At 44.5% G+C, this 21,057-nt stretch overlaps 2 protein-coding genes and 1 pseudogene across 5 annotated transcripts in view; 2 read left to right on the top strand and 1 right to left on the bottom strand.

The window, feature by feature from the left end:
• The window catches only part of POLG2 (DNA polymerase gamma 2, accessory subunit), a 29,374-nt gene extending 22,847 nt beyond the window's left edge, over nt 1-6,527 (top strand). For both annotated transcript variants that reach the window (XR_013445164.1, XR_004924767.2), the window contains exon 11: nt 6,003-6,527. The gene's annotated coding sequence lies outside the window, so the exon portion shown is untranslated. The remainder of the gene's footprint in view (nt 1-6,002) is intronic.
• MILR1 (mast cell immunoglobulin like receptor 1) lies at nt 18-19,539 on the bottom strand. Of its 3 annotated transcripts, none has more exons than XM_036116276.2 (10): nt 19,409-19,539; nt 19,275-19,316; nt 17,390-17,665; nt 11,887-12,174; nt 10,136-10,246; nt 7,992-8,081; nt 7,393-7,449; nt 7,197-7,265; nt 6,690-6,770; nt 18-351 (listed from the first exon to the last, which is right to left on the bottom strand). In XM_036116276.2, exons 1-9 carry the CDS (start codon nt 19,524-19,526, stop codon nt 6,718-6,720), a joined length of 1,104 nt encoding a protein of 367 aa, XP_035972169.1. In that variant the 5' UTR covers nt 19,527-19,539; the 3' UTR covers nt 18-351; nt 6,690-6,717. The 3 variants fall into 3 exon arrangements, with proteins under 3 accessions (XP_035972169.1, XP_077922059.1, XP_035972170.1); XM_078065933.1 differs by having other exon boundaries at nt 17,516-17,665; XM_036116277.2 differs by lacking the exon at nt 18-351 and adding an exon at nt 2,401-6,423.
• LOC118550867 (NADH dehydrogenase [ubiquinone] 1 beta subcomplex subunit 4 pseudogene) lies at nt 16,208-17,279 on the top strand (annotated as a pseudogene).
• Nucleotides 19,540-21,057: the final 1,518 nt, after the last annotated feature.

Genomic DNA, 21,057 nt, shown 5'->3' with positions numbered 1-21,057 from the left:
AAACCTCTTTCTCTGTCTTTGTCCTAAAATGTCTTTATTTCACCCTCAGTCTTGATGGACATTTTGGCTCATGTAGAAGATATTTTGAGTGGCCCTCTTAAACCTCCTTCCATTTGGTGGGGTCGGAAATCTAAAAGCATTACCATTCCCTTACTGCTGGGGGACGTGTGGTGGTGAATATCTTCTAATCAGATGCGCATGCTCAGGATCTAGAAAGAAGGGAGGTGGTGATGGTTGCTGAGAAGCAGGTGTCTGTGGCAGCAGAGCTCCACGTTCCGTGTCTGGCCTCAGGTTTCGGGGCCTGAGGCTGTGGTGGTAGGTAGCTGTCTGGTCTCCAGATAGTAAAAAAACCTACAGATAAATTATTAAAGTGGAAGAGAGAGTTTAGTGAGGTTGCTAAGGGATACAGAATCAAACACCATAATATTGATGGTGTTTCTGTATATCAGCATGAAACAAAAACACAACTTATCATAGCATCAAAGTATCAAGTACCTAGGAATAAATCTAACAAAAGATGTGTAAGATGTTTATGCAGGAAATAATAAAACACTCTTGAGAGAATCGAAGAAGACACAGACAGTGAGATATTTGTAGTTCGGAACACTCACTATTCTAAAAATGTTAATACTCCCCCAGTTGATCTATAAATTCAATGCAATATCAATCAAAATCCCTATCATGTTCAGGTTTTTTTTTTTTTTCTTTAAGAAAATAACAAGCTGACTCTTTTTTTTTTTTTAAAGATTTTATTTATTTATTTGAGAGAGAGAGAATGAGAGACAGCACGAGAGGGAAGAGGGTCAGAGGGAGAAGCAGACCCCCAGCTGAGCAGGGAGCCCGATGTGGGACTCGATCCCGGGACTCCAGGATCATGACCTGAGCCGAAGGCAGTTGCTTAACCAACTGAGCCACCCACGCGCCCTGACTCTTTTTTTTTAAGCTGACTCTAAAATTTAAGAGTCTCATGCTCTACCGACTGAGCTAGCCAGGCATCCCCTAAGCTGACTCTAAAATTTAACTGGAAATGCAAAAGGTCAAGAATAGCTAAGACATTCTTAAAAAGAACAAGATAGGAAAATCCGCTTTTTCAGTTATCAAAACTTACTGAAAAGAGTATGGTACTGACACAGGAGAGATAAGTAGAACAATGAAACAGAATCTAAAGCCCAGAAGGAAACACACATGTACATGGACATTTGATTTGTGACAAAGATGATACAGCAGTTTAGTGGGGAAAGGACAGCTTTTCAGTGGACAGTGCTAGCGTTGGTGATGTTCATGTGTGGGAGCGGGGAGAAATAGGATGCTCATTTCATACCACACACAGAAACGATTCTGCGTGGTTGTAAACCGAAATATGAAAGTAAACGAGAAAAACCTCTAGTAGATAGTAATATAGAATAATACTTGCATGCCCTCAAGTTGAGGAAATACTTCTTCACCTGGACACACATACACAAAAAACACTAATCGTCAAGGAAAAGATAGACAAATTAAGTTCTTAAAATTAAAACTTCTTTTCATCAAAAGGCAACACTGAGAGAGTGAAAAATTAAGCATCAGAGTAGGAGAACAACTTTTAAAAAATAAGAAAAAGTTAAAACACGTCCTAGAAAAACAGGCAAAGAGCCTCAAACAGGTATTTCATTAAAAAAGGAATCCAGATGATCTCTAAATATAGGAAAATTGTGTTCAACCTTATTAGTCTCAGGGAAATGCAAATTAAAATCACAATGAGATATCACTATATGCCCACAAGAATGGTTAAATTAAAATGACAGCGCCAGTGTTGGTAAAAACGTAGGGGGGTGAAAACACACATACTGCTCAAGGGAATGAAGAGGTGATAGGACCACTTGGGAGAATGTTATGGCATCGTCTACTTAGGCTGGGGATAAGCCCCATGACCCAGACATTGTATCCCGACACATATTCAGCATGGTTGCATGCAGTTGGGAAGCAGCAGACATGTTCCTAGCTTAAGGGTGGTCACAGCCACATAATTGCAATAGCCCCACGCAGACAACAGCCCAAATGTGTGTCAGCTGTAGAATAGATAAATTATGGTAGATTCAAACAGTGGAATACCATTTAGTAACGGAAGATGTAATTACAACTACATGCAGCAACATGGATAAATCTCACAAATATAATGGTTTTTGTTTTTGTTTTTTACATTTTTTTTTTAAAGATTTTATTTATTTATTCATAAGAGACAGAGAGAGAGAGAGGCAGAGGGAGAAGCAGGCTCCCTGCTGAGCAGGGAGCCCGATGCGGGACTTGATCTCAGGACTCTGGGATCATGACCTGAGCCGAAGGCAGACGCTTAACGACTGAGCCACCCAGGCACCCTCACAAATATAATGTTGAGCAAAAGAAGCCCGACACAAGAATAAATGCTATATGATTCCATTTATATGAAATTCAAAAACAGGCAAAACTAAAGACGGTATTCAGGAATGCATACTTGGTGGTAAAACTATAAAGAAAAGCAAAGAATCGATCCCCTTAAACGAGTAGTGAAGGCAGGGAGGTGGGTTTGTGAGTGGGAAGAGGCATGCAGAGGGCGTCCGGGCCGTGGGCAGTGTTCACTCCATATAACTTACCAAGCTGTCCATATCCATTTTAATGCATTTTCTTACAATGTGTGCTCTATTTCACAACAAAAAATGTAAAGAATCTGGATTTGAAAAAGACCCAAAGTGAAGCTGAAACAGACATGACAAAAATGTAGCTATTGAAAGGAAAACTCAGTAGACCTCTTCCCTTTCCTTTTTCTCTTCTTCCTGAATGATTCAGTCCGAAAGCCTGAACATCTGTGCAGGGGGGATCAGGTAGAGTGGGCAGCCACAGGAAGTCGCAGCTGGGTGAGGACGGAGTCGTGAGGACTACACGAGCCTAAGTACACAAAGCACTTCACAGCACCTGCACCCTGGTACGTGCTGCACACGTGGCAGCTATTGTTGTTGTCACAGAGGAATTCTTGGGAGATGGGGTACCCGCCACCTCTGTATCTTGCATCACATCCCCTGGGCCTCACCTCCGATTCCAGCTGCCGTTGAGACTTCATTCACTTTGTGTCGACAGCATCTTGCTTCAAGTGTACAACACATGCCCCCATTTTCTGCCCCAATGCGTTGCAGCGCCCTGGGTGAGATGCCAGCTTGGAATGTCCACATGCACAGCCTAGAAGTGGGGGAGGCATCACCTCCTGGGTCAACCCTCAGCCAATCAGGGATGAAAGCCAATGGAGAGGTCCTCAAGCAGACAGTTCTGAGAGACATTTTCTCCTTGCTCTGAAGGTTCCAGTGGGATCAATCCCCAGTTGTCCATAGAAGTGCCCAGCTCAACAGTACGCCCTGGTACTGGCTTTTCCTCCAGTCCCTTATGCTTGTTCCCTTGGGTCACCTCCCAGATAAATTAGTTGCACCAAATCCTTATCTCAGGCTCTGCTTTCAGGGCCAGTCCAGGATAAGACAGGGTATCAGAAGGCCCTAGAAAGCAGCCCTAGGAAACGGATTTACTCCTTGGATGGATAGCAATAGGCGATGTTGTAAGGGGCTGGTAAGGAGGGTGGTGATAACCTTTACATGCCATAGCTTCACAATTACTTTACAATTATTAAGATCTTCCTCTGCAGTGCGGATGGAGGCAGAGGTAGAAAGTGAAGCGCTGGGCTATGCAATGGTTTTAGCACTTGAAAGGCACAGGGCAATGGTAATTGTATGGATTGTGGAGAAGTTGGCTTCTACTAATTGCTGTAAAAGCTTTGCAAGGAGAAAATGAGAGACTATTGATTCAGGGCATGCTGTGAAACCCAGAGGCGTTCTGGACTTCAAAACTTGAGAAGATCTTTTTTTTTTTTTTTTTTTTTTTTTAAAGATTTTTTTATTTATTTATTTGACAGAGAGAGAGACAGCGAGAGAGGGAACACAAGCAGGGGGAGTGGGAAAGGGAGAAGCAGGCTTCCTGCCGAGCCGGGAGCCCGATGTGGGACTCGATCCCGGGACTCCAGGATCATGACCTGAGCCGAAGGCAGTCGCTTAACCAACTGAGCCACCGAGGCGCCCAAAACTTGAGAAGATCTTAACTGGATCAAATCCAATTACCATTATGGTCTGGAGCTTACTAGCCCCGCCCCACCCCGGTGTTGACTTTTCCTCCCTGTTTTACTGCCCTGCACCCTCACTCCTGCTGCCTGAGGTCACCTGCCACATAGGCTACCTGCATCCAAGTCCTTGTCTCAGGCTCTACTTCCGGAGGGACCTCACGACAGAAGAAGCAGCCAATGGTGACCAAGTTACCAAGTTTAAGACCTCAAAGACTTAAAGATTTCTAAGGGGAGCAGCCAATTAGTAGGACGCAGAGTAAGCACCATACCTCAAATAGCCTTTTTTAAAAAAATTATATGCCTGGCCCTGTTCCAAGCCCTTTACATTCATTACCTGAGTTAATTATCATGGCAGCTCCATAATGCCGGTATTATTTGCCCCCTCCCTTTCTCCGTCCCCCCACGTGAATAACACTGAAGCCCATAACTTATCCAGAGTCACACAGTTAAGACATGACTGAGCCTAAATTATGTTCAGTCTGTCTGACTCTGGAACCCTTACTTTCTTAGCCTCTATGACACACTGATTTCCCCCCAAATAAAAATGTCAACAGAGAAAGGGCAGAAATTATGCTCATGAATGCTGCTTTATGGCAACAAAATCCTCAAATTAATCTGGACCTGTGTGCACAGTATCCCTTCCCACCCTGGAGAGGCATTCCCATGGCCAGTGCTTCTGCTGATCTTTGCTAGGATTTAACTCCCAGTTCAACCACTACTAAGCTGTGAGTGACCTTGTGAAATCACTTACCCCATCTGCGTCTAAGTTTCCTTACCTGTAAAAGCAAAATAATAATATCCCCCTGTAGGATGCTAGACAGTTAGTGTCTAGTAACTGGTAGCTATGATTTTTCTAGTCAGAGGTCCACTGTTGGGAACTATTAAGACTGAGGTTCAAGCAACCCCCAGAAGAAGAGCAGAGCAGAAAAATTTGGGCCAAGTTGTTTTGTTCATCTAGAACCCTACAAATGCCTCTTGGCTTTTATTGGACTTTACTAATAATGCCTAGGATGAGAGATTTAAACCAGATATCATTTTGACCCCCCCTGTAGTGGTCTGAATGGTGGCTCCCCAAAAAGATAAGTCCATGTCCTAACTCCTGCAACTTGTGAACGTCACCTTATTTGAAAAAAAGGTCTTCAGAGGGGTGCCTGAGTGGCTCAGTTGGTTAAGTGGCCAGCTCTTGATTTTGGCTCAGGTTGTGATCTCAGGGTCCTGGGATTGAGCCCAGTGTCAGGCTCCGCACTCAGTGGGGAGTCTGCTTGAGGATTCTCTCCCTCTGCCCCTCCCCCAGCTCTCTCTCTCTCATAAATAAATAGATCTTAAAAACAAAAAAGAGAAAAAGGGGGCGCCTGGGTGGCTCAGTAGGTTGGGCATTTGACTCTTGGTTTCAGCTCAGGTCATGATCTTGGGGTCCTGGGATCAAGCCCTGTGTTGGGCTCGCATGCTCTTCTTGTCCCTCTCCCACCCCCTCTGCTTCTCCCCGCTCTCTCTCTCAAATAAATAAATAAAATCTTAAACAAAAACAAAAAATGTCTTTGTAGATATAATTAAGGATCTTGAGATGAGGTCATCCTGGGGGGTCCTAAATCCAATGACCAGTATCCTTATAAAAGAAAGGCAAAGGAAAAGAAGTCCATATGAAGACAGAGGCGGAGATTGGAGAGATGTTGCCACAAGCTCAGGAACACCAGGAAGCATAAGAAACAAAGGGACAAGCAAGGATTCTCCCCTAGAGTCTTTGGAGGGAGCACAGCCCTGCTGATATCTTGATTTGAGATTTCTGGCCTCCAGAACTCTGAGAAAATAAATCTCTGTTGTCTTAAGCCACCAGTTTGTGGTGATTTGTGAAGACAGTCAAAGTAATCCATTCTCCTGTCTCCCACAGAACACTACTCTCTCTACAGAACGCCAATGGGAAATGCAGCACATAAAGGCATGCCTTTGACATTAGCTAAGTTTTGAGGACTGAGAACATCCACGAAAATCAATATAAATATTTTTGCGGCCTTCCAAAATCTGAGAGCAAATTGAAATAGCGATGGATAATAAATGTGTCCTTGGTGAATAATCTCGTTTTCCTCTCGTAACTACAGGGACTCTTTTCTTCAGACATATTTTCAAGGTCACCAGTTTTTGTTTTAGAATTTAGACATGGTTTTTTTCCTCTGAACCTTCGGTGGGCATGGTGCTGGGGACCCTGGAAAGGTGATCGCTATTCTGCCTCTAGGATGCACTTATGAAGAGCACAGTGGTCTGGCAATTCCTCTTTTTTTCAGTGATGTGGCAATGGGGAGAATGGTCCATGCCTAAAAATGGCAGAAGCATTTAAAAACTGTCACCAGTCAGGATCCCACCTGACAAAACTGTTGCCTGATGACAGGATTGGATGTACCCAAATAGGCCAAAGGAATGGTGTTTAATCATGAAAAATAGTTGTACCCAAATAGGCCAAAGGAATGGTGTTTAATCATGAAAAATAGTAATTCACTTTAGGTCGCCAGTGACATATTTTTGAGTATCGATCACATTTGCCTTTTCTTCATATAAATCAGCTTTATAAAAAGGATCTTACTCTGAGATGTAGCTTGTATCTTTAAATTTCAGAAGATGAGTTCAGAATAGATATATCCAGTTTTACAATCATTACAGGCTTCTGAAATATAAGAGAGAAAATAATTCAGTAAAATTAGGATATATATCCATAGAGCTCTAAAACCAACCCCCCCCCCCAAAAAACCCTCATTTTAGTAGCTGGGTGGTCTAAAAGAACCATGTATTAACTGTTTTTTTTCCTAGATTATATAAGAGTAATTTATTCTTGAAAATCGTTTAGAAGTACCCCTGCATCCTCTTCTCTGGATTTTTTTTATATGAAACTCTCCGTGTCACATCCTTCCCTCCCCAACCCCCCTCCCCCCCCCATCTCCTAATGAGATTTGTTAGGAGCTGTAGTATTGGTTGTTACTGGCTTCCTGGGGTGTGCATGTTGCCTCCATCTACTCCATCCTTGGGCTTCTAAAGCCCCGGTGGCCTTATGTCTCATATTCATAGGATCCTCTTAGCCCAAACTGTGGCTCACCATGAACTCTTGGTGCCACCTCCTGGAACACAGGGGTAGCATAGTGTATCTCCTGGGAGCGTCCAGTTCCTGGGCAAAAGACAAGGAGCAGAGTTATTGGGCCTAGAATCCGAATCTCTGATCACGTGAGGGCAGTGGTTTAGCCAGCCACCCTCGACACGGTGTGCAGCCTCTGGACTTTGCAGAGAACACTTACCATCTTGGGCTGTGGGAACACACTGCCTTGGTTCCAAGCCTTGCGCAGATTCCTTACCTGTAACATGGGAACAACATAAACTGGGAGTTAGTGGTGTTTGTGTAGGACAGGGTAGGTAAATTGCTTAGCACCGTGCCGGAAACAGGGTTAGGGTTAGCGTTGGCTGGGTTTGTTCTCATTGTTACCAAGGCCCTGAGTCTATTTACCATAAAGCAGTGTATGATGCCTGCCTTAAGAGGGGATCATAAGAGGCTCTGGAACACAGTGTGGATCGTTCCAAACTGACATTAAAACATCTCCAAGATACGTTGTTAAGTGAAAAAATCAAGGTGTAGAATGGCATATCTATGACCTGCTACCCTTTGTGTAGATGCTAGCACCCACGTAGAGGATCTATGTGAGGATTTTAAAAATTGGTTGTTGCCCCGTAAAGTAGGACTGGATGTCAGGGGTGGGAGGAAGACATTGTATTCTAATTCCTTTTATTCTTTTTTTTTTTTTTTACCCCTGGGTCGTACAACCTTAAAAAAAATTTAAAAAGACAAAAATCTGAAACCAACCAACCACACCAATCAAAATACCCAAAAAAATTCTCTTACCTGCTTGATTTTCACAGATATTTGCATATATTCTAACTTCCCTGGCCGTATTTCCATAGTCTCCGGGTGCTTTATCTCTCATAGCTTTTCCTACATAAAGTGAATCATTTATGTAGAATCATTAAATTAAACCGGTTCAGCCACATTTTCTCATTTCCTCTGCCAAGGAGCAGAATCCCCCAAAGTTCCGAAACAAAGAATAACCTGCTCCTATGGCCTAAACTGTTGTCTATTGAAGGAAAACCATGGCCTCAGCAAGGAATCCATAGCACCTGCTTCTCCAAGCCAGAAGCCCTTCTGATTTATTTTCCTGGGTCAGCGAGGAACATCCTTTGCTTATGCCAGAGACACATTTTCTTTCCTTCACTGAAAAGAACAGTCTGTAAAAAGCTTTGTAATATCTGCAAGAGACAGTAAATTACCCAGCTGAGTTCTATTTAGCCCTGGCCAGTCACCAAGAATACTAATTCTACTTCTGCAAGACTTTTTGTAGGAAGGGAGGACAGGTTTTAAAAAATGTATAAGATGTATACTTTTTTTAAAAAAAAGATTTTATTTATTTGACAGAAAGCACAAGCAGGGGGAGCAGCAGAGGGAGAGGGAGAAGCAGGCTCCCTGCCAAACAGGGAGTCCGATGAGGGGCTCGATCCCAGGACCTGAGATCATCACCCAAGCCGAAGGCAGACAATTAACCGACTGAGCCACCCAGGCGCCCAGATGTATACATTTTGACATCTATTTTCAAGTCTTGTGTCAACTACGTTTCTGACTTCTCTGAATGATAACTCTCTAGAGGAGGCACAGGAGGTTAGCAAGTATCACTTGGTGCTCTCCCTAGCTATGACAGTATCTCCCCGTTCTACAGGTCAGAACGCTGAGGCTCAGGCAAGTGAAGGAGGCTGCCCGATGCCCCTCAGCTCACTGCTGGGGTGCTGGTGCTGAGACACGCTGTTCTTTGTGCATATCTTGATATTCCTCCATACTTGCATGCCAAGTGAAAAGGCCATTTTGAAATCTTAAGTAGAGGTGGTCATAAGAGGTGAATAATGAAAAGCAGTGACAGGCTTGATGCAACACTGAAGGTAGGCAGAGGACAGTGATGCTCTTGTTGGTCTTTGACTGAGCTTCCTCCGAGTGGCTGAGCTAGGCAGCATGCTGACAGATACAAGGCAAAGCTCTTGCCTTTGCGGAGCTGCCAGTCAGAACCCACCACCTTGTTTGCAGGGCCCGGTGCACAGCGAAAATGCGGGGCCTCTTGTTAAAAAATTATGAAGATCTGTGCACCTATGTTCGTGGCAACAGTATCCACAGTAGCCAAAAGGTGGAAGCCACCCAAGGGCCCACTGATGGATGAGTGGATCAACTTAGTGTATATATGCATAGGTATCTATGGATCTGTATGTAATGAAGATTCTTCAGCTTTAGAAATGGAGGAGATTCTGACACATGCACAACATGGATGAATCTGGAGGACTTCTGCTGAGATGAGCCAGTCACAGAAGGAGAGATACCGTAGGAGTCCATCATCCGAGGTCCCCAGAGTAGCCAAATTCATAGAGACAGAAGAGAGAGTAGTGGTTGCCAGGGGTTGGCGGAGGGGGACTGAATGGGGAGGGCATAATGGGGACAGAGTTTCAGTTTTGCAAGATGAGAAAAGTTCCATGCGTGGACAGCGGTGATAATTGCACGGCAGTAACAATGAACCTTATGCCATTGAACCATATACTTAACAATGGTTAAGATGGCAAATTATATTGGTCTGTATATTTCACAAATTAAAAAATAATTTTAAAAAAAGTTAAAAAGAAAAAGTATTCAGAATTTCAAGACAGTGACAGCAGAGCACGGAACCCAGTGTGGGGCTCTTCTCAGTGCAGGGGCGCTCCGTGTGACCACACATGTCACGGACCTCCAAGCCATCGAAACAAGAAGGGCTTTCGCCAAAGAAATGAGAACCAGCTTAGATGTGAGCTGTGCGGGAAGTCAGCTTCATTTACCTTCCCCTTTTGCATCTTTCCCTTCTCTCTTCGTTTCCCTCGTATCCCATTTTTTATTTCCCTTTCCCTTCCTCTTCTTCACCTTCTCTTCTGCTTTCTGTACCCAACACCCATGGCAAACAGTGCAAAAGCTGCTGAAGAACTTACTTGCTTTGTACTTTGGTAGTATCCAAAATGCCAGAACCGGGATTATTACGATTAGCACCAGCAATAACCCCGGAAGCAGTAGCTGCAGGCAGAAGGGACAGCCGTCTCTACCTGGAAGAAGACAGCATTCACTGGTCACCACACAGCTTTCTTTTCCAATGATACTGAACTGTGGAATGTTCTGGAAAGGGCAGTCACCACCGTCTCCCAGGCTAACTAATGTACTGTGCACCCCGGTCTCCAGACTGCTATGGACACCTGCCACTCTTGAGAATTAACTTGTTAGTGAAGTTCTGGAAGTCACAACCAAGTGCATCTTCCACATGGGGTCATACAAAGAAGAGAAAAACAGCACAGCATTTAACAGATGGATTCCTGGCAGCATTGTTAGGATCATAAGGCTCAGAAAAGCCTGGTCATTTATTGGGCAAAGCCCTTAGTCATTTGGAATGATTTATGTCACCTAAACAGCTACCATTCATTATTAACTACACCCCAGACACTGTGTTAAGCACTTTACATGCATTGTCGTATTTATCTCATTGCTATCATTCCCATTTTGCAGATGACTAAAGTAAGGCTCAGAGGGGTTAAATGACTTTCCTGCAGTCACACAGCTAGTAATTGGAAGGGCTGTGGCTGTAGGCAAAGCTTGACTCTGGGGCCTGAGTCCTACAGGCTGCCTCATTTGTTAGAACTTACTGAACGCCAGGGCATGGGCTCTGTTCTGAGAATGAGGCTGGGTGAAGTGTTCAATACCTAAGCGTGCCTACTGCCTTAGCTAACCTCTTTTTTGTTCTATCCTTCTCCTACCTTAATGAGTGTCCCTTTGTAAGGTCCTGGAAAGCCAGGTTTGAATCTAGAATTCTCAAACTCCTCAGCGTTCTGCACTAGAACATGGCAGCATGGAGAGAGCCAGCCCCAGCCCCAGCCTGGCCCACCTTTCCACTCAGGCTCTGACCTGCACCCTAAGGGGTCTCGTGTGCACAGGGACCCTCCAGCCTGCATGTGCAGATGTTGTCCATGCCCCCCACAAACAGCCTCCTTAACTCAGGGCCAGCGATGCTCACTTCCTTTCTGTGGGACAGCCTTGGGAGGATGAGCCGGGAATGAGACTTGTGTAGGCCCTGGAAGGTGGGTCCTGATCTGATTGGGTAGGGAATTCAGGTCCAGGTACCCAGAATATGGTTTAGGAAAGTGGGGATACAGGGTCCAGGTGGGCATATTCTCCTGTTTCCCCCTGAACTCCTCAGCCGAGGGGAAGATGCATGGCGGAGAAAGCACCAGAACAGTGCCCTCCCAAACACAGCACTGGGACAGGAGCTCTTCTCACCCCAAGGAGGGTCCTGGAGGTCTACACTCACCAACCCTTGGCAGTGGGCACTAAACAGCCAAGCAGGCAGGCACAGGTGTTAGAAGTCAATGGAAAAGCAAAAGAGAATCAAAACCCGGCAGCTCTGAGAGATGCAAAATCTGATGTGATTGCTTAGAACCTGGGCTGTGGAAGATCAAGGCAGGAAGCAGCGTCAAGTTAGGAAGTCTCCCTACAGGATTGCTTCCTGACCTAGCTTCTAGGCTCGTCTTCTTCCTTTTAGTGGCAGAAAGAAACCCCATCGGGGTTTGTGTGGAACCTCCCAAAGGAAAGGCATTTGGATGCAGATGGCCAACGTGGGAAGTGGGTGGGCAGAGGAGTAGCTACAGTTTCTGGAAGCAAATCCAGACCCTGTGGAAAGAGCTCAGGTAGCCCTTACCTGGTGGGGGATTGATGGAGACTGGCTGACTGTATCTCTCGTGGTCAGGCAACTTGTTTTCAGCTTTGCACCTATACTCTTCCTTTTCTCCAGTGTTGTTCTTGCTTACGTTGAATTCAGCAGGCTCCCTTACATGCTTGGAAATAGGTGGTGATATGGCAATATCTTTCTCAAAGAAAGTGTAAGTGATGGGCAGAGAGCCGTTGAATGAGCTACAACGTAGTATTATATGTCGGTCTGTTTCCGTGTTAATGACATGAATGTTCAACACTGGTGTGATCACTGGGTCTAGAAAAATGAAAGTGTGTGTTAAATGATAAGAAGATAGGATTCACTCACTCAGTCCACAAACGTGGACTGAACCCCTACTCTGCTCCCGACCGTGGACCCGAAGATGAATGACCCCCTTCTTGAGACGTCAGGCAGCTGGCTGCCCAGTGAGAAAGACCAGTGGTACGTGGTTAGCTGCACTCAGTGCAGCACAAGCCAGGTGCTGAGAACGCCGGAGGGTGGAGGGCGTCTCTCTGCTTTGAGGAATCAGCACAAACTTGCCTTTCATCAGAAGTCTCAGTCTGTTCATTGTTGAGGATGAGTATAATTTTGTCAAAGATCTAGTTCCAAGTATGAAGTTGAGAGGTACTTCTATTCCTAATCTTTATAAGGCTACAGCAGGGGTTTTTCTTTTTTAATCAAAGAAATCTAAAAACATCATCTTTTCTAACTATATTTTTATTTATAGAATTCAGCTGTACAGTTATCTTCTACTTCCTCCCACAAGCAGGAAGTAACCCTGGTAAATAGATTCAAAGGAACTTTTCAACAGGAAGTATGTGGGTCTGCTAGATTCTGTCAGGTCATAGCCTATTTTGTGGGAGAATCTAGCTATATTATTGATTTTATAATTCATTAATAGGGGCGCCTGGGTGGCTCATGTAGTTAAGCGTCTGCCTTTGGCTCAGGTCATGATCCCAGGGTCCTGGGATCGAGCCCCTTGTGGGCTCACTGCTCAGTGGGGAGACTGCTTCTCCCTCTGCCCCTCCCCACCCCTGCTCATGCTCTTCCTCTTGCTCACTCTCTCTCAAATAAAGAAAGAACTAATTCATTAATAAAGCAGAATTATAGGAAAGGAAGGAAAATTGTTGAGTATCCATCATGTGTCAGGCTTGCCATTCACATTACCTCATTTCACTTCACAATAGTACTATAAGGAAGATAGTTTCATGCCCATTCTACAGATGAACAAGCTGTGATTCAGAGAGGTTAAGAAACTTGCCCAGGGTCACTCAGCTAGTAAACAGCAGATCCGGTTGGCTTGGGCCAACTCCCCAGCAGATTTTTTCTTTAAACAATATCAGTTTGGCACAGAAACAGTGAAATACAGGGACCAAAGTATAAGTAAAATCAAAGAAAATAATTTAGAGTCTCCTTACTCCACCCCTCCCCTGAGCAGGAATCCCTGGGGAAGCATCCTTGACAGAGGAGTACCTGGTAACAGTGGCCTCCAAGAACAGCTTTGGGAATAGTAATGGTGGCCTTGGGAAGCAACTTGGGGAACAGCACCAACAGGACATTCTTCCTGTGGAACTGAAGTCTATATCCTGTAATTTTCAGGAAGGGGCCGTTGAAACATTCATGAGGAAGCAGAGAGCACAGACTCCTCTCTGAGATGGGATGATCCAAACTAGACCAAAGATTGATATCTCAAGTGATTGGAAAAATGTATACTTCCCTGAGAGTTTGTAAAAAGACTGGCAAAGGGCATCACAGCATCATGGTGATCAGAGTAAGGGAATAGCTACTCTTCACTAAACCAGATATTTTTTTTTTACAAATTTCAGGGAGCCCTTTTAAGATTCATTCAACTGCCACCTTTCCCGTAAGACCTTTCCTAAATCCTCCAGGCTGATGTGCTTCCTCTTCTGCCTCCCATCATGATCCACTTGGATTTTTCATGGTGCCCCTCAAATGGAACCTGTTTGAAACTGAACTCTAGCTAATCTGCTAATTATTGAATAATCAGTAGATAGATAAACATATACTAAAACCCTATTATTTAAGAAATGTTTTTATTTATATATTCATTCATTCATCCATCCATCCATCCATCCATCCATTAATTCACTTATTTTGTCATGGTAAGAAGAGTTAACATGAAATCTAACTTCTTAAATTTTTAAGTGCTCAATACAGTATTATTAACTGTAAGCACAATGTTGTACAGCAAGATCTGGAGAACTTACACATCTTACATAGCCACAACTTTATACCCATTAACAACTTTCCATTTTCCCCAACTCCCCATTCCTCCAGTTTTCCCAATCTCAATAAATGCACCACTCCTCATCAGCTGATCACATTAGATATCTGGAAGTCATCCTTGATTCCTTCCTCACCTTCACAACCTGTGAATCCAAATCTAATCATCTAACAAGTCCTGCTGTTTCTTCCTCCAAAATATATCTTGAATCCACCCACTCTGTCCATCCTCACCATTGTCTCCTAGATGACTGCAAGAGCCTCCCAACCAATCCCCAACTTCTACTCTTGCCCCACCTCACCTAGAATGGAATAACTTTGAAGATGATAGTTGGGTCACAGGCCCAGCCTGACTTGGCCCCTTCCCTCTCCAGTCTCACCTGGGGCCACAGTCCCCTCATCTGACCTTCAGCCATATCAGCCTCCTATTAGGTCCTTCCCAGCCAGCCAAGTTCTTTCCCAAGTTGGAGCCCCTGCACAGGCTATTGTCCCTTGACTAGAGCCCTCTTTCCCTGTCTCCTCACCTAGCTAATTCCTTCTCATTCTTCAGGGCTCTACTTAAATGTCATCCCCTTTGAAAAGCTTTACCTAACTACCCTATCTAAGTAGAATGCTCCACCATCCCCTGCTTCTCTCCATCGCTATGCCAGTTTTTCCTTCCTAACAATTAACAAAGTTTGTGATTATGAATTTGTTTGGGTACTTGGGTTTTATATCTCCCCAACTAGACTGTAAGCTCCACCAGAGCAGAAATGAATGTATAGCCAGGGCTTGGCACATTTGGGATATCAATAATATTTGATGAGTGAATCAATGATCGTTATTCATGGCTCATACCCCTACTGGGCTGGGGACAAGAACATGTCTTAGGCATCACTGAAACTCCAGCAACGCTGAACATAATTACTTGCACAGGGTAAGCACTCAATAGATATCTTTTAATCTGATCTAAATGAAGAGGAAACAGTTTTATAACCTATCAAAACAGTTCTACAGGACAGTGTAATTACTGTAACAAATTGCAGGAAACGTGTACATTTACCTGGAAGGCAGGATGTGGGAAGATTTTCTACATATCTGTGGGACAGAAGCTCAGCAAATGAGTACTTGGGGTTTTTTAATCAGCTAATTTAAGGCTTCAGTCATTGAGTTCATAAACCATCTAAAATAGGGCTTATTCCTTGCAGGAGTATAGGCCCCTGTTATTCAAACGGAGGAGACCCACACCAGTGGTGGGTCTTGCATCCTTTCTCACACTGAACTTTGGTGATTTGAAGGGCATTCGGATGCTTTCCCTGCCAATAAGTGCCTACTCTGCTCACCCCATTCTGCCCACAGTAGACTGAGACTCTCACCCAGAGTTAAAGCCAATGTTAGGATTACACTGCCTATCTTCTCAATTCATATTTTAATGATTGAGGACTGGACATATATCAAAGGTGTAGCCAAAGGGAATATCTAAAGTTGCACAGGAAGCTCGTGGTACACAGGTCTCCCAGTGCTCATCCCATTGCTCTTTCTGCAATACCAGGCTGCCCAGTCCAGTCTGGTGGCCTACACTGACCACTAGAGAATATTTTCAGCTGGGGGATATAGTTGGACGCTTAACTGAGTGAGCCACCCAGGGGCCCTGACTATCATTGATTGTTTTGTTTTGTTTTTTAAAGATTTTATTTATTTATTTGAGAGAGAGAACACGAGCAGGGGGGAGAGGGAGAAGCAGGCTCCCCACAGAGCAGGGAGCCTGACGTGGGGCTCGATCCCAGCACCCTGGGATCAAGACCTGAGCCAAAGGCAGATGCTTAACTGACTGAGTCACCCAGGTGCCCCTATCACTGATTGTTAAGATGGTTATAACCTAAAAAGCTAAGAACCATTGAGCTAGAGCAGTGGTGCCCAATGGAACTTTCTGTCATGATGGCAATGTTCTTTGTCTGCATTGTCTGATACAGCAGCCACTGTTGGCTGTGGCTATTGAATACTTAAAACGTGACTAATAAGACTAAGGAACTGAGCTTTTTATTTCATTTAATTTTAATTAATTTGGATTTAAATGTAAATAACCACATGTGGCTCATGGCTACTATGCTAGAGAGCACAGACCTAGGGTCACTCAAAGATTTGATCAGTAAGTCAGAGCTCCTATGTTTAGAAACCTCCAGGTACAATGCACACATATTAGCTGGGAAACCCTCTCTCCCTTTCCTAGGAGTCCACTATCAAGGTCACCTTTATAAATGAGAGTGTTAATGCTAGGTTGTGAGAGGCTTGGGGTGGGAAGATGGGAGAGAAAAATATAGTAGTAATAAGATGTGTTTGGGCAAGAAGAGCGCTGGCTGATGGAGCACCTGGTGGGTGGTCACTGCAAAGGGGAGAAGGTGGGAAACGCCTGGGGCTTTGAAGACCCTTGCTGCAGTATCCACTACTGATTCTAAGACTTCTCGAATCTTCAGAGAAAAAGTAATTTTTGCCTACATGATGGGGATCTAGAGTAAAGGATCTAGAAAAGATCTCAACAATTTCCCAAATTGTTCATGTAAGACTTTTTGTCTAAGGCCATCAGGCTACTATTATCTGAAGTAGGCAGAAGTCTTTGGAAGAGGTATTCGGGACTGCCAAGATGTCGTTCCCCAAGTGCCAGCCATTGCATTTGGCCCCTCTACCCGTTCCCCTGCACCCAGCTGAATACGACTTATCTCTGGAAGCTGGGAAGGCGCAAGCTGAGCGGTTGGTCATATGAGCCCACCCCCTTAAATGGGAGTACTTGCTTCAGTCAACAATTCCAGCCACAGAGGGCTCCACGAAGATCCTGACCTGATTCGTTCGACTTCTGCAAGATTAGCAAATATCTGTCCCAATTTCAAACCCACTCCCAGGACCTCACTCATAGGAGCTCTGTTTGAAATTGGGCCCCTCTTCTTCCGGTATTATGTTTTCAAAACTGACAGAGATAGGAGGAAAAAAAAAAAACTTATCCAGGAAGGAAAATTGGATCGGACATTTAATGTTTCATATTAAGTCTGGCAACGATGACTCTATGTATTATTGTTTAAATAAATCTTCTATTAATCATTTTTAAAAAGTCTTTAGAAGAGAAAGTAAAATGGAATTATTAAGAATAAAGACCTCAGTGACATACTTTCCAGGCTCTTGAGTGAGTATTTGTAGGGGAGCAGAGAGCTCACTACAGAACAGGAAAGAATCCCACAAATCACAGGGCCCCCCCAGGAATGAGTGCCCTACTTACCCACAAATATGAAGTTGAACTTGCGACTGTATTTGACCACTGAACAGTTAGAAACTTGGGCTTTGCATTTGTAGGGGCCCAGCTCATGGGCTTCTGAGATGCTTAGGTTAAAAATCAGGGGTTCACCTTTTCCATCATGGGTTCTCAGGTGTTTCTCACGCCGAAACAAAAAATAGGTGATCTGTAGTGATTTGTTCTGGTTGGAACAAATTAGCGATACATTTTGACCCCTCATGACCACTTTTGCTTCTGAGTCCAAACTTGGAGAAAGGAGTTCTGGAAAACAGAGTAACACAAGAAAACGTCTTTGTGAATGTCCCTTAATAACTAAGTGGTAACCTGACCACATTTTGTGGGTCAAGGTGGTAGAGATACTGGTTCCTGGAGAACTTTCTTGCTGCGCAGCCAGGCTGACCAGTGTGTGAGGAAGCCTCAGCATCTATAGAAGCTCCTTCCAGTGATGCATGGGGGGCCTTGACAAGCTCTCATGCTTGCCACCTCTTTTGCCACTGAGAGCGTGAAGTGGACACTGGTTTTTTTTTTCTCTTTTTTAAAATTTAAATTCCAGTTAGTTGACATACAATATTAGTTTCAGATGTACAATAACCACTTGGAAGCATTATTTCACTAGAGGTTGCAAAATGGTGATATATTAATTCTATCTTTCCTTTTTCATTTATTATCTGAAATGATTCTATAAAGGGAAACTTGCCCCCATCAACTCTTTAGTTCTACTGAAGTATGGTTTGCATAGAAAAGGCAGGATAAATGCTTGGTTCTCTCCCTTTATTGACCAGTTCTGAAAATAATGAGTTTGTTTCCTAGCATCTTGTAACAGTAGGATATTTTTCTTTCATTGTTGTTATTTTTTGTTTAAGAATTTATTTATTTTAAAGATTTTATGTATTTATTTTTGAGAGAGAGAGAGCAAGAGAGAGCGCAAGAGCCGGGGGTGGGGGGCAGAGGGAGAAGCAGACTCCACCCGCTGAGCAGGGAGCCCGATGCAGGACTCCAACCCAGGACCTTGGAATCAGGACCTGAGCCGAAGGCAGACACTTAACGGACTGAACCACCCAGGCGCCCCAGTGGCCTAGCATTTATTGACGGTTCACCAAATGCCAGGCGCTGTGCTGAGGGACATGGCTTGTCTCACTCAGTCCTCCTCATAAGAACCCTCCCCAGTAGGTGCTTTTATTATCCCCACATCACAGAGGAAAGAGATTAAGTGTCAAGTGGTTGCATCATCCACCCAGGCTCCCTGCTGGAAAACAGCAGAACCAGGGTTAGGACTATGACCCTAGCAGGTCTAGCTCTATGATGATAAACTGTCTCCCAATATATATTTTTTATTTTGTTGCTTAAAATATTTTACAATGATTATGTGTTGATTTTCTACATTAAAAACAACAACAACAGGGATGCCTGGATGGCTCAGTCGATGAAGCTGCTAACTCTTGATTTTGGCTCTGGTCAGGATCTCGGGGTCCTGGGATGGAGCCTTGCAGCTGGCTCCACGCTCAATGGGGAGTCTGCTTGAGATTCTTTCTCTCCCTCTCCAGCCCCTTTCTCCCCCCTCCGCCCCTCTGCCCACTCTCTCTCTCTAAAATAAATAAATAAATCTTTAAAAAAAAAAGCAGAAAGAAAAATATTTCATTATAAAAACAATCTCAGTATTTTATCTCTAAGTCTCAGGAAAGAAGCTTCAACTCCCGCCTCACATCGCTTCATTTAAACTGTAGGTAATGGAAAAGACTCGACTCTTTGGTTGCTCATCTAAAAGCATAGAAAGACTTAATCATCAACGGTCGCGTTGAAAGCTGACCATCCCCACCGTGTCGGTGAAAACGGTTTTGGTAAAAGAGAGAAGGAAGTAAATGAAACTTACTGTTTATTCTTCTCGTGTCACAATCCAGGGCAGCTTTTTGTACTGAAAGAGATAAAAGGAACGTAAGAAAACTCCGTTTCCACATCACGTTTTGGTTTGGAGATGCAAGCTTCAAAATGGCAAATAGGCCTTACATGTGAGAGAAGAAAAAATGCCCCAAAAGAACAGTTTATTCAATTGTCTCCACATTCTCTCAGAAGAAATCAGATAGGAGGGGAAAGGAGGCGTGGTGCCCCCATGGGGGTGAGTCATTTAGGGACTTCCTCCTTTTCTGACCAAGTTAGGAAATTGGAGTTGCTTGGACAAGCTCGAAACAATATGACTGGTTGGTTTGACCAGCATGTGTTCCCCCAGTGAGTTCTTGTACGAAGAGAGAGATGTGGTAGGTCGCCCTAACTCTGGCTGCCTGGGAAGCTGGACAGTGGGAAGAAGAAGGAAAAATAGGACTGTGATTTCGTCTTTGCAAAAACCCACCTGATCATCTCTCTCTGGATTCGGCCTGTAGCAAAAGGAATTTGACAGAAGTTGGGTTCAGCCTTGGGAAGCAAATACTGACTGTCTGGAGTAGATACACACCAACAAGGCATCAGAAATGCCTGATTGTGTTACATGCGGATTCCTAGGCCCTGCTCCAGACTTCCTAGGGATAAAACCTGGGACTCTGAATTATAGGAAGGGTCCCAGCAGTCTCAGAGTCTCTACCATACAACCCAGAGGGGCTTGTGATTCACTTCTACTCGATCTAGAATCCTCCTGGCTCTGTGAACTGGACGCAGGAGTAAACCCCATGTTGCAGTGTCACCAGTCTGAGGTGGGGAGTGGGATGTGTTGAGGAGCTTTCCAAGTGGAGGGAGCTGTGACCCAGCCAGGCCCCTTTGGCAGTGATTTCTGTTGCCACTAGCGGGCCTGCCCGATAGGTCTGGCGCCTTCCTGTGGACAAGCGCCCAGTTCCCTGCTCAGGTACATGTTCTTCTGGGGCATTGTCCAAACTCCTGTATTCACTCACTCCGGGTGCTCCTTGCTTGGGCTCCCCAGGTCCCATCCTATGGTGGTCAGTCGTTCCAGGTCCCACACGTGGCCACCACCGGGGGACTGAGCAAAACCAGGGTCTGCCGCCTGGCCACCACCATCTGGAAGCAAATCATGAGTTAACTCTCAGTGCCTGGAAGGCCTTTATTCCCTTCTGACAGTAAAAGTTACTGTTTCGGCACCCACTCTTCTAAAAAACACGACCCTCAGGGATTGACAGTGATTTTTCATTTGGGGATATTGGCGGTCATTTCTCTCACTAAAGAGAGGGAGGGGAAGAACCTCACCAGCTTAATCTCTGGTGGGATGATCCTTCATGTCAGAATTTTTGCCAAAGGAAATTGGAGGTTTTGCAGGCATTGCTGTTTTGACACTTTCCCCACCAACATCTCATGCATCCTTGCCTGGGCGGGGTGGGGGTTGGGCTAGTTCCTGGGAACTTTCATGCCCAGGGGGAACGGGGAAGGGGGCGATACTTTCAGAAAAGCTGATGTGTCTGGGGCATTTTCCCCATGTGAAACTCAGCTGGGTCAGGAAACTTGCAGACCACAGCTTAGACACAAAGACAGTAAAGGAAACCAGAGGAAGTGCTACTTACGGCTGTTGGCAAACACTGGTTGCTAGGAGTGCTTTAGCGAGGCTCCAGAAAAGGAAAGTAATTTGTCTAGGGTTACAGGATAAATCAAGAATGAAGTCTCAAATGGAAAAAGAAAAAGTTTATCCATGGACCTGTCACGTTTACTAACAGTAGAGT

Source organism: Halichoerus grypus, chromosome 2 (assembly GCF_964656455.1).
Source record: "Halichoerus grypus chromosome 2, mHalGry1.hap1.1, whole genome shotgun sequence".
In the NCBI taxonomy this organism is placed as follows: Eukaryota; Metazoa; Chordata; class Mammalia; order Carnivora; family Phocidae; genus Halichoerus; species Halichoerus grypus.
This window is presented reverse-complemented; position numbering and strand designations above follow the sequence as displayed.

Coding starts and splice junctions, on each gene's coding strand:
- MILR1 (XM_036116276.2), bottom strand. CDS start 19,526: ATGACTCACCCCCATGGGGGCACCACGCCTCCTTTCCCCTCCTATCTG. Junction 17,666..19,274: donor TGACACGAGAAGAATAAACA/GTAAGTTTCATT, acceptor TCTGTTTTCCAG/AACTCCTTTCTCCAAGTTTG. Junction 7,450..7,991: donor TATCTGTGAAAATCAAGCAG/GTAAGAGAATTT, acceptor CCCATGTTACAG/GTAAGGAATCTGCGCAAGGC.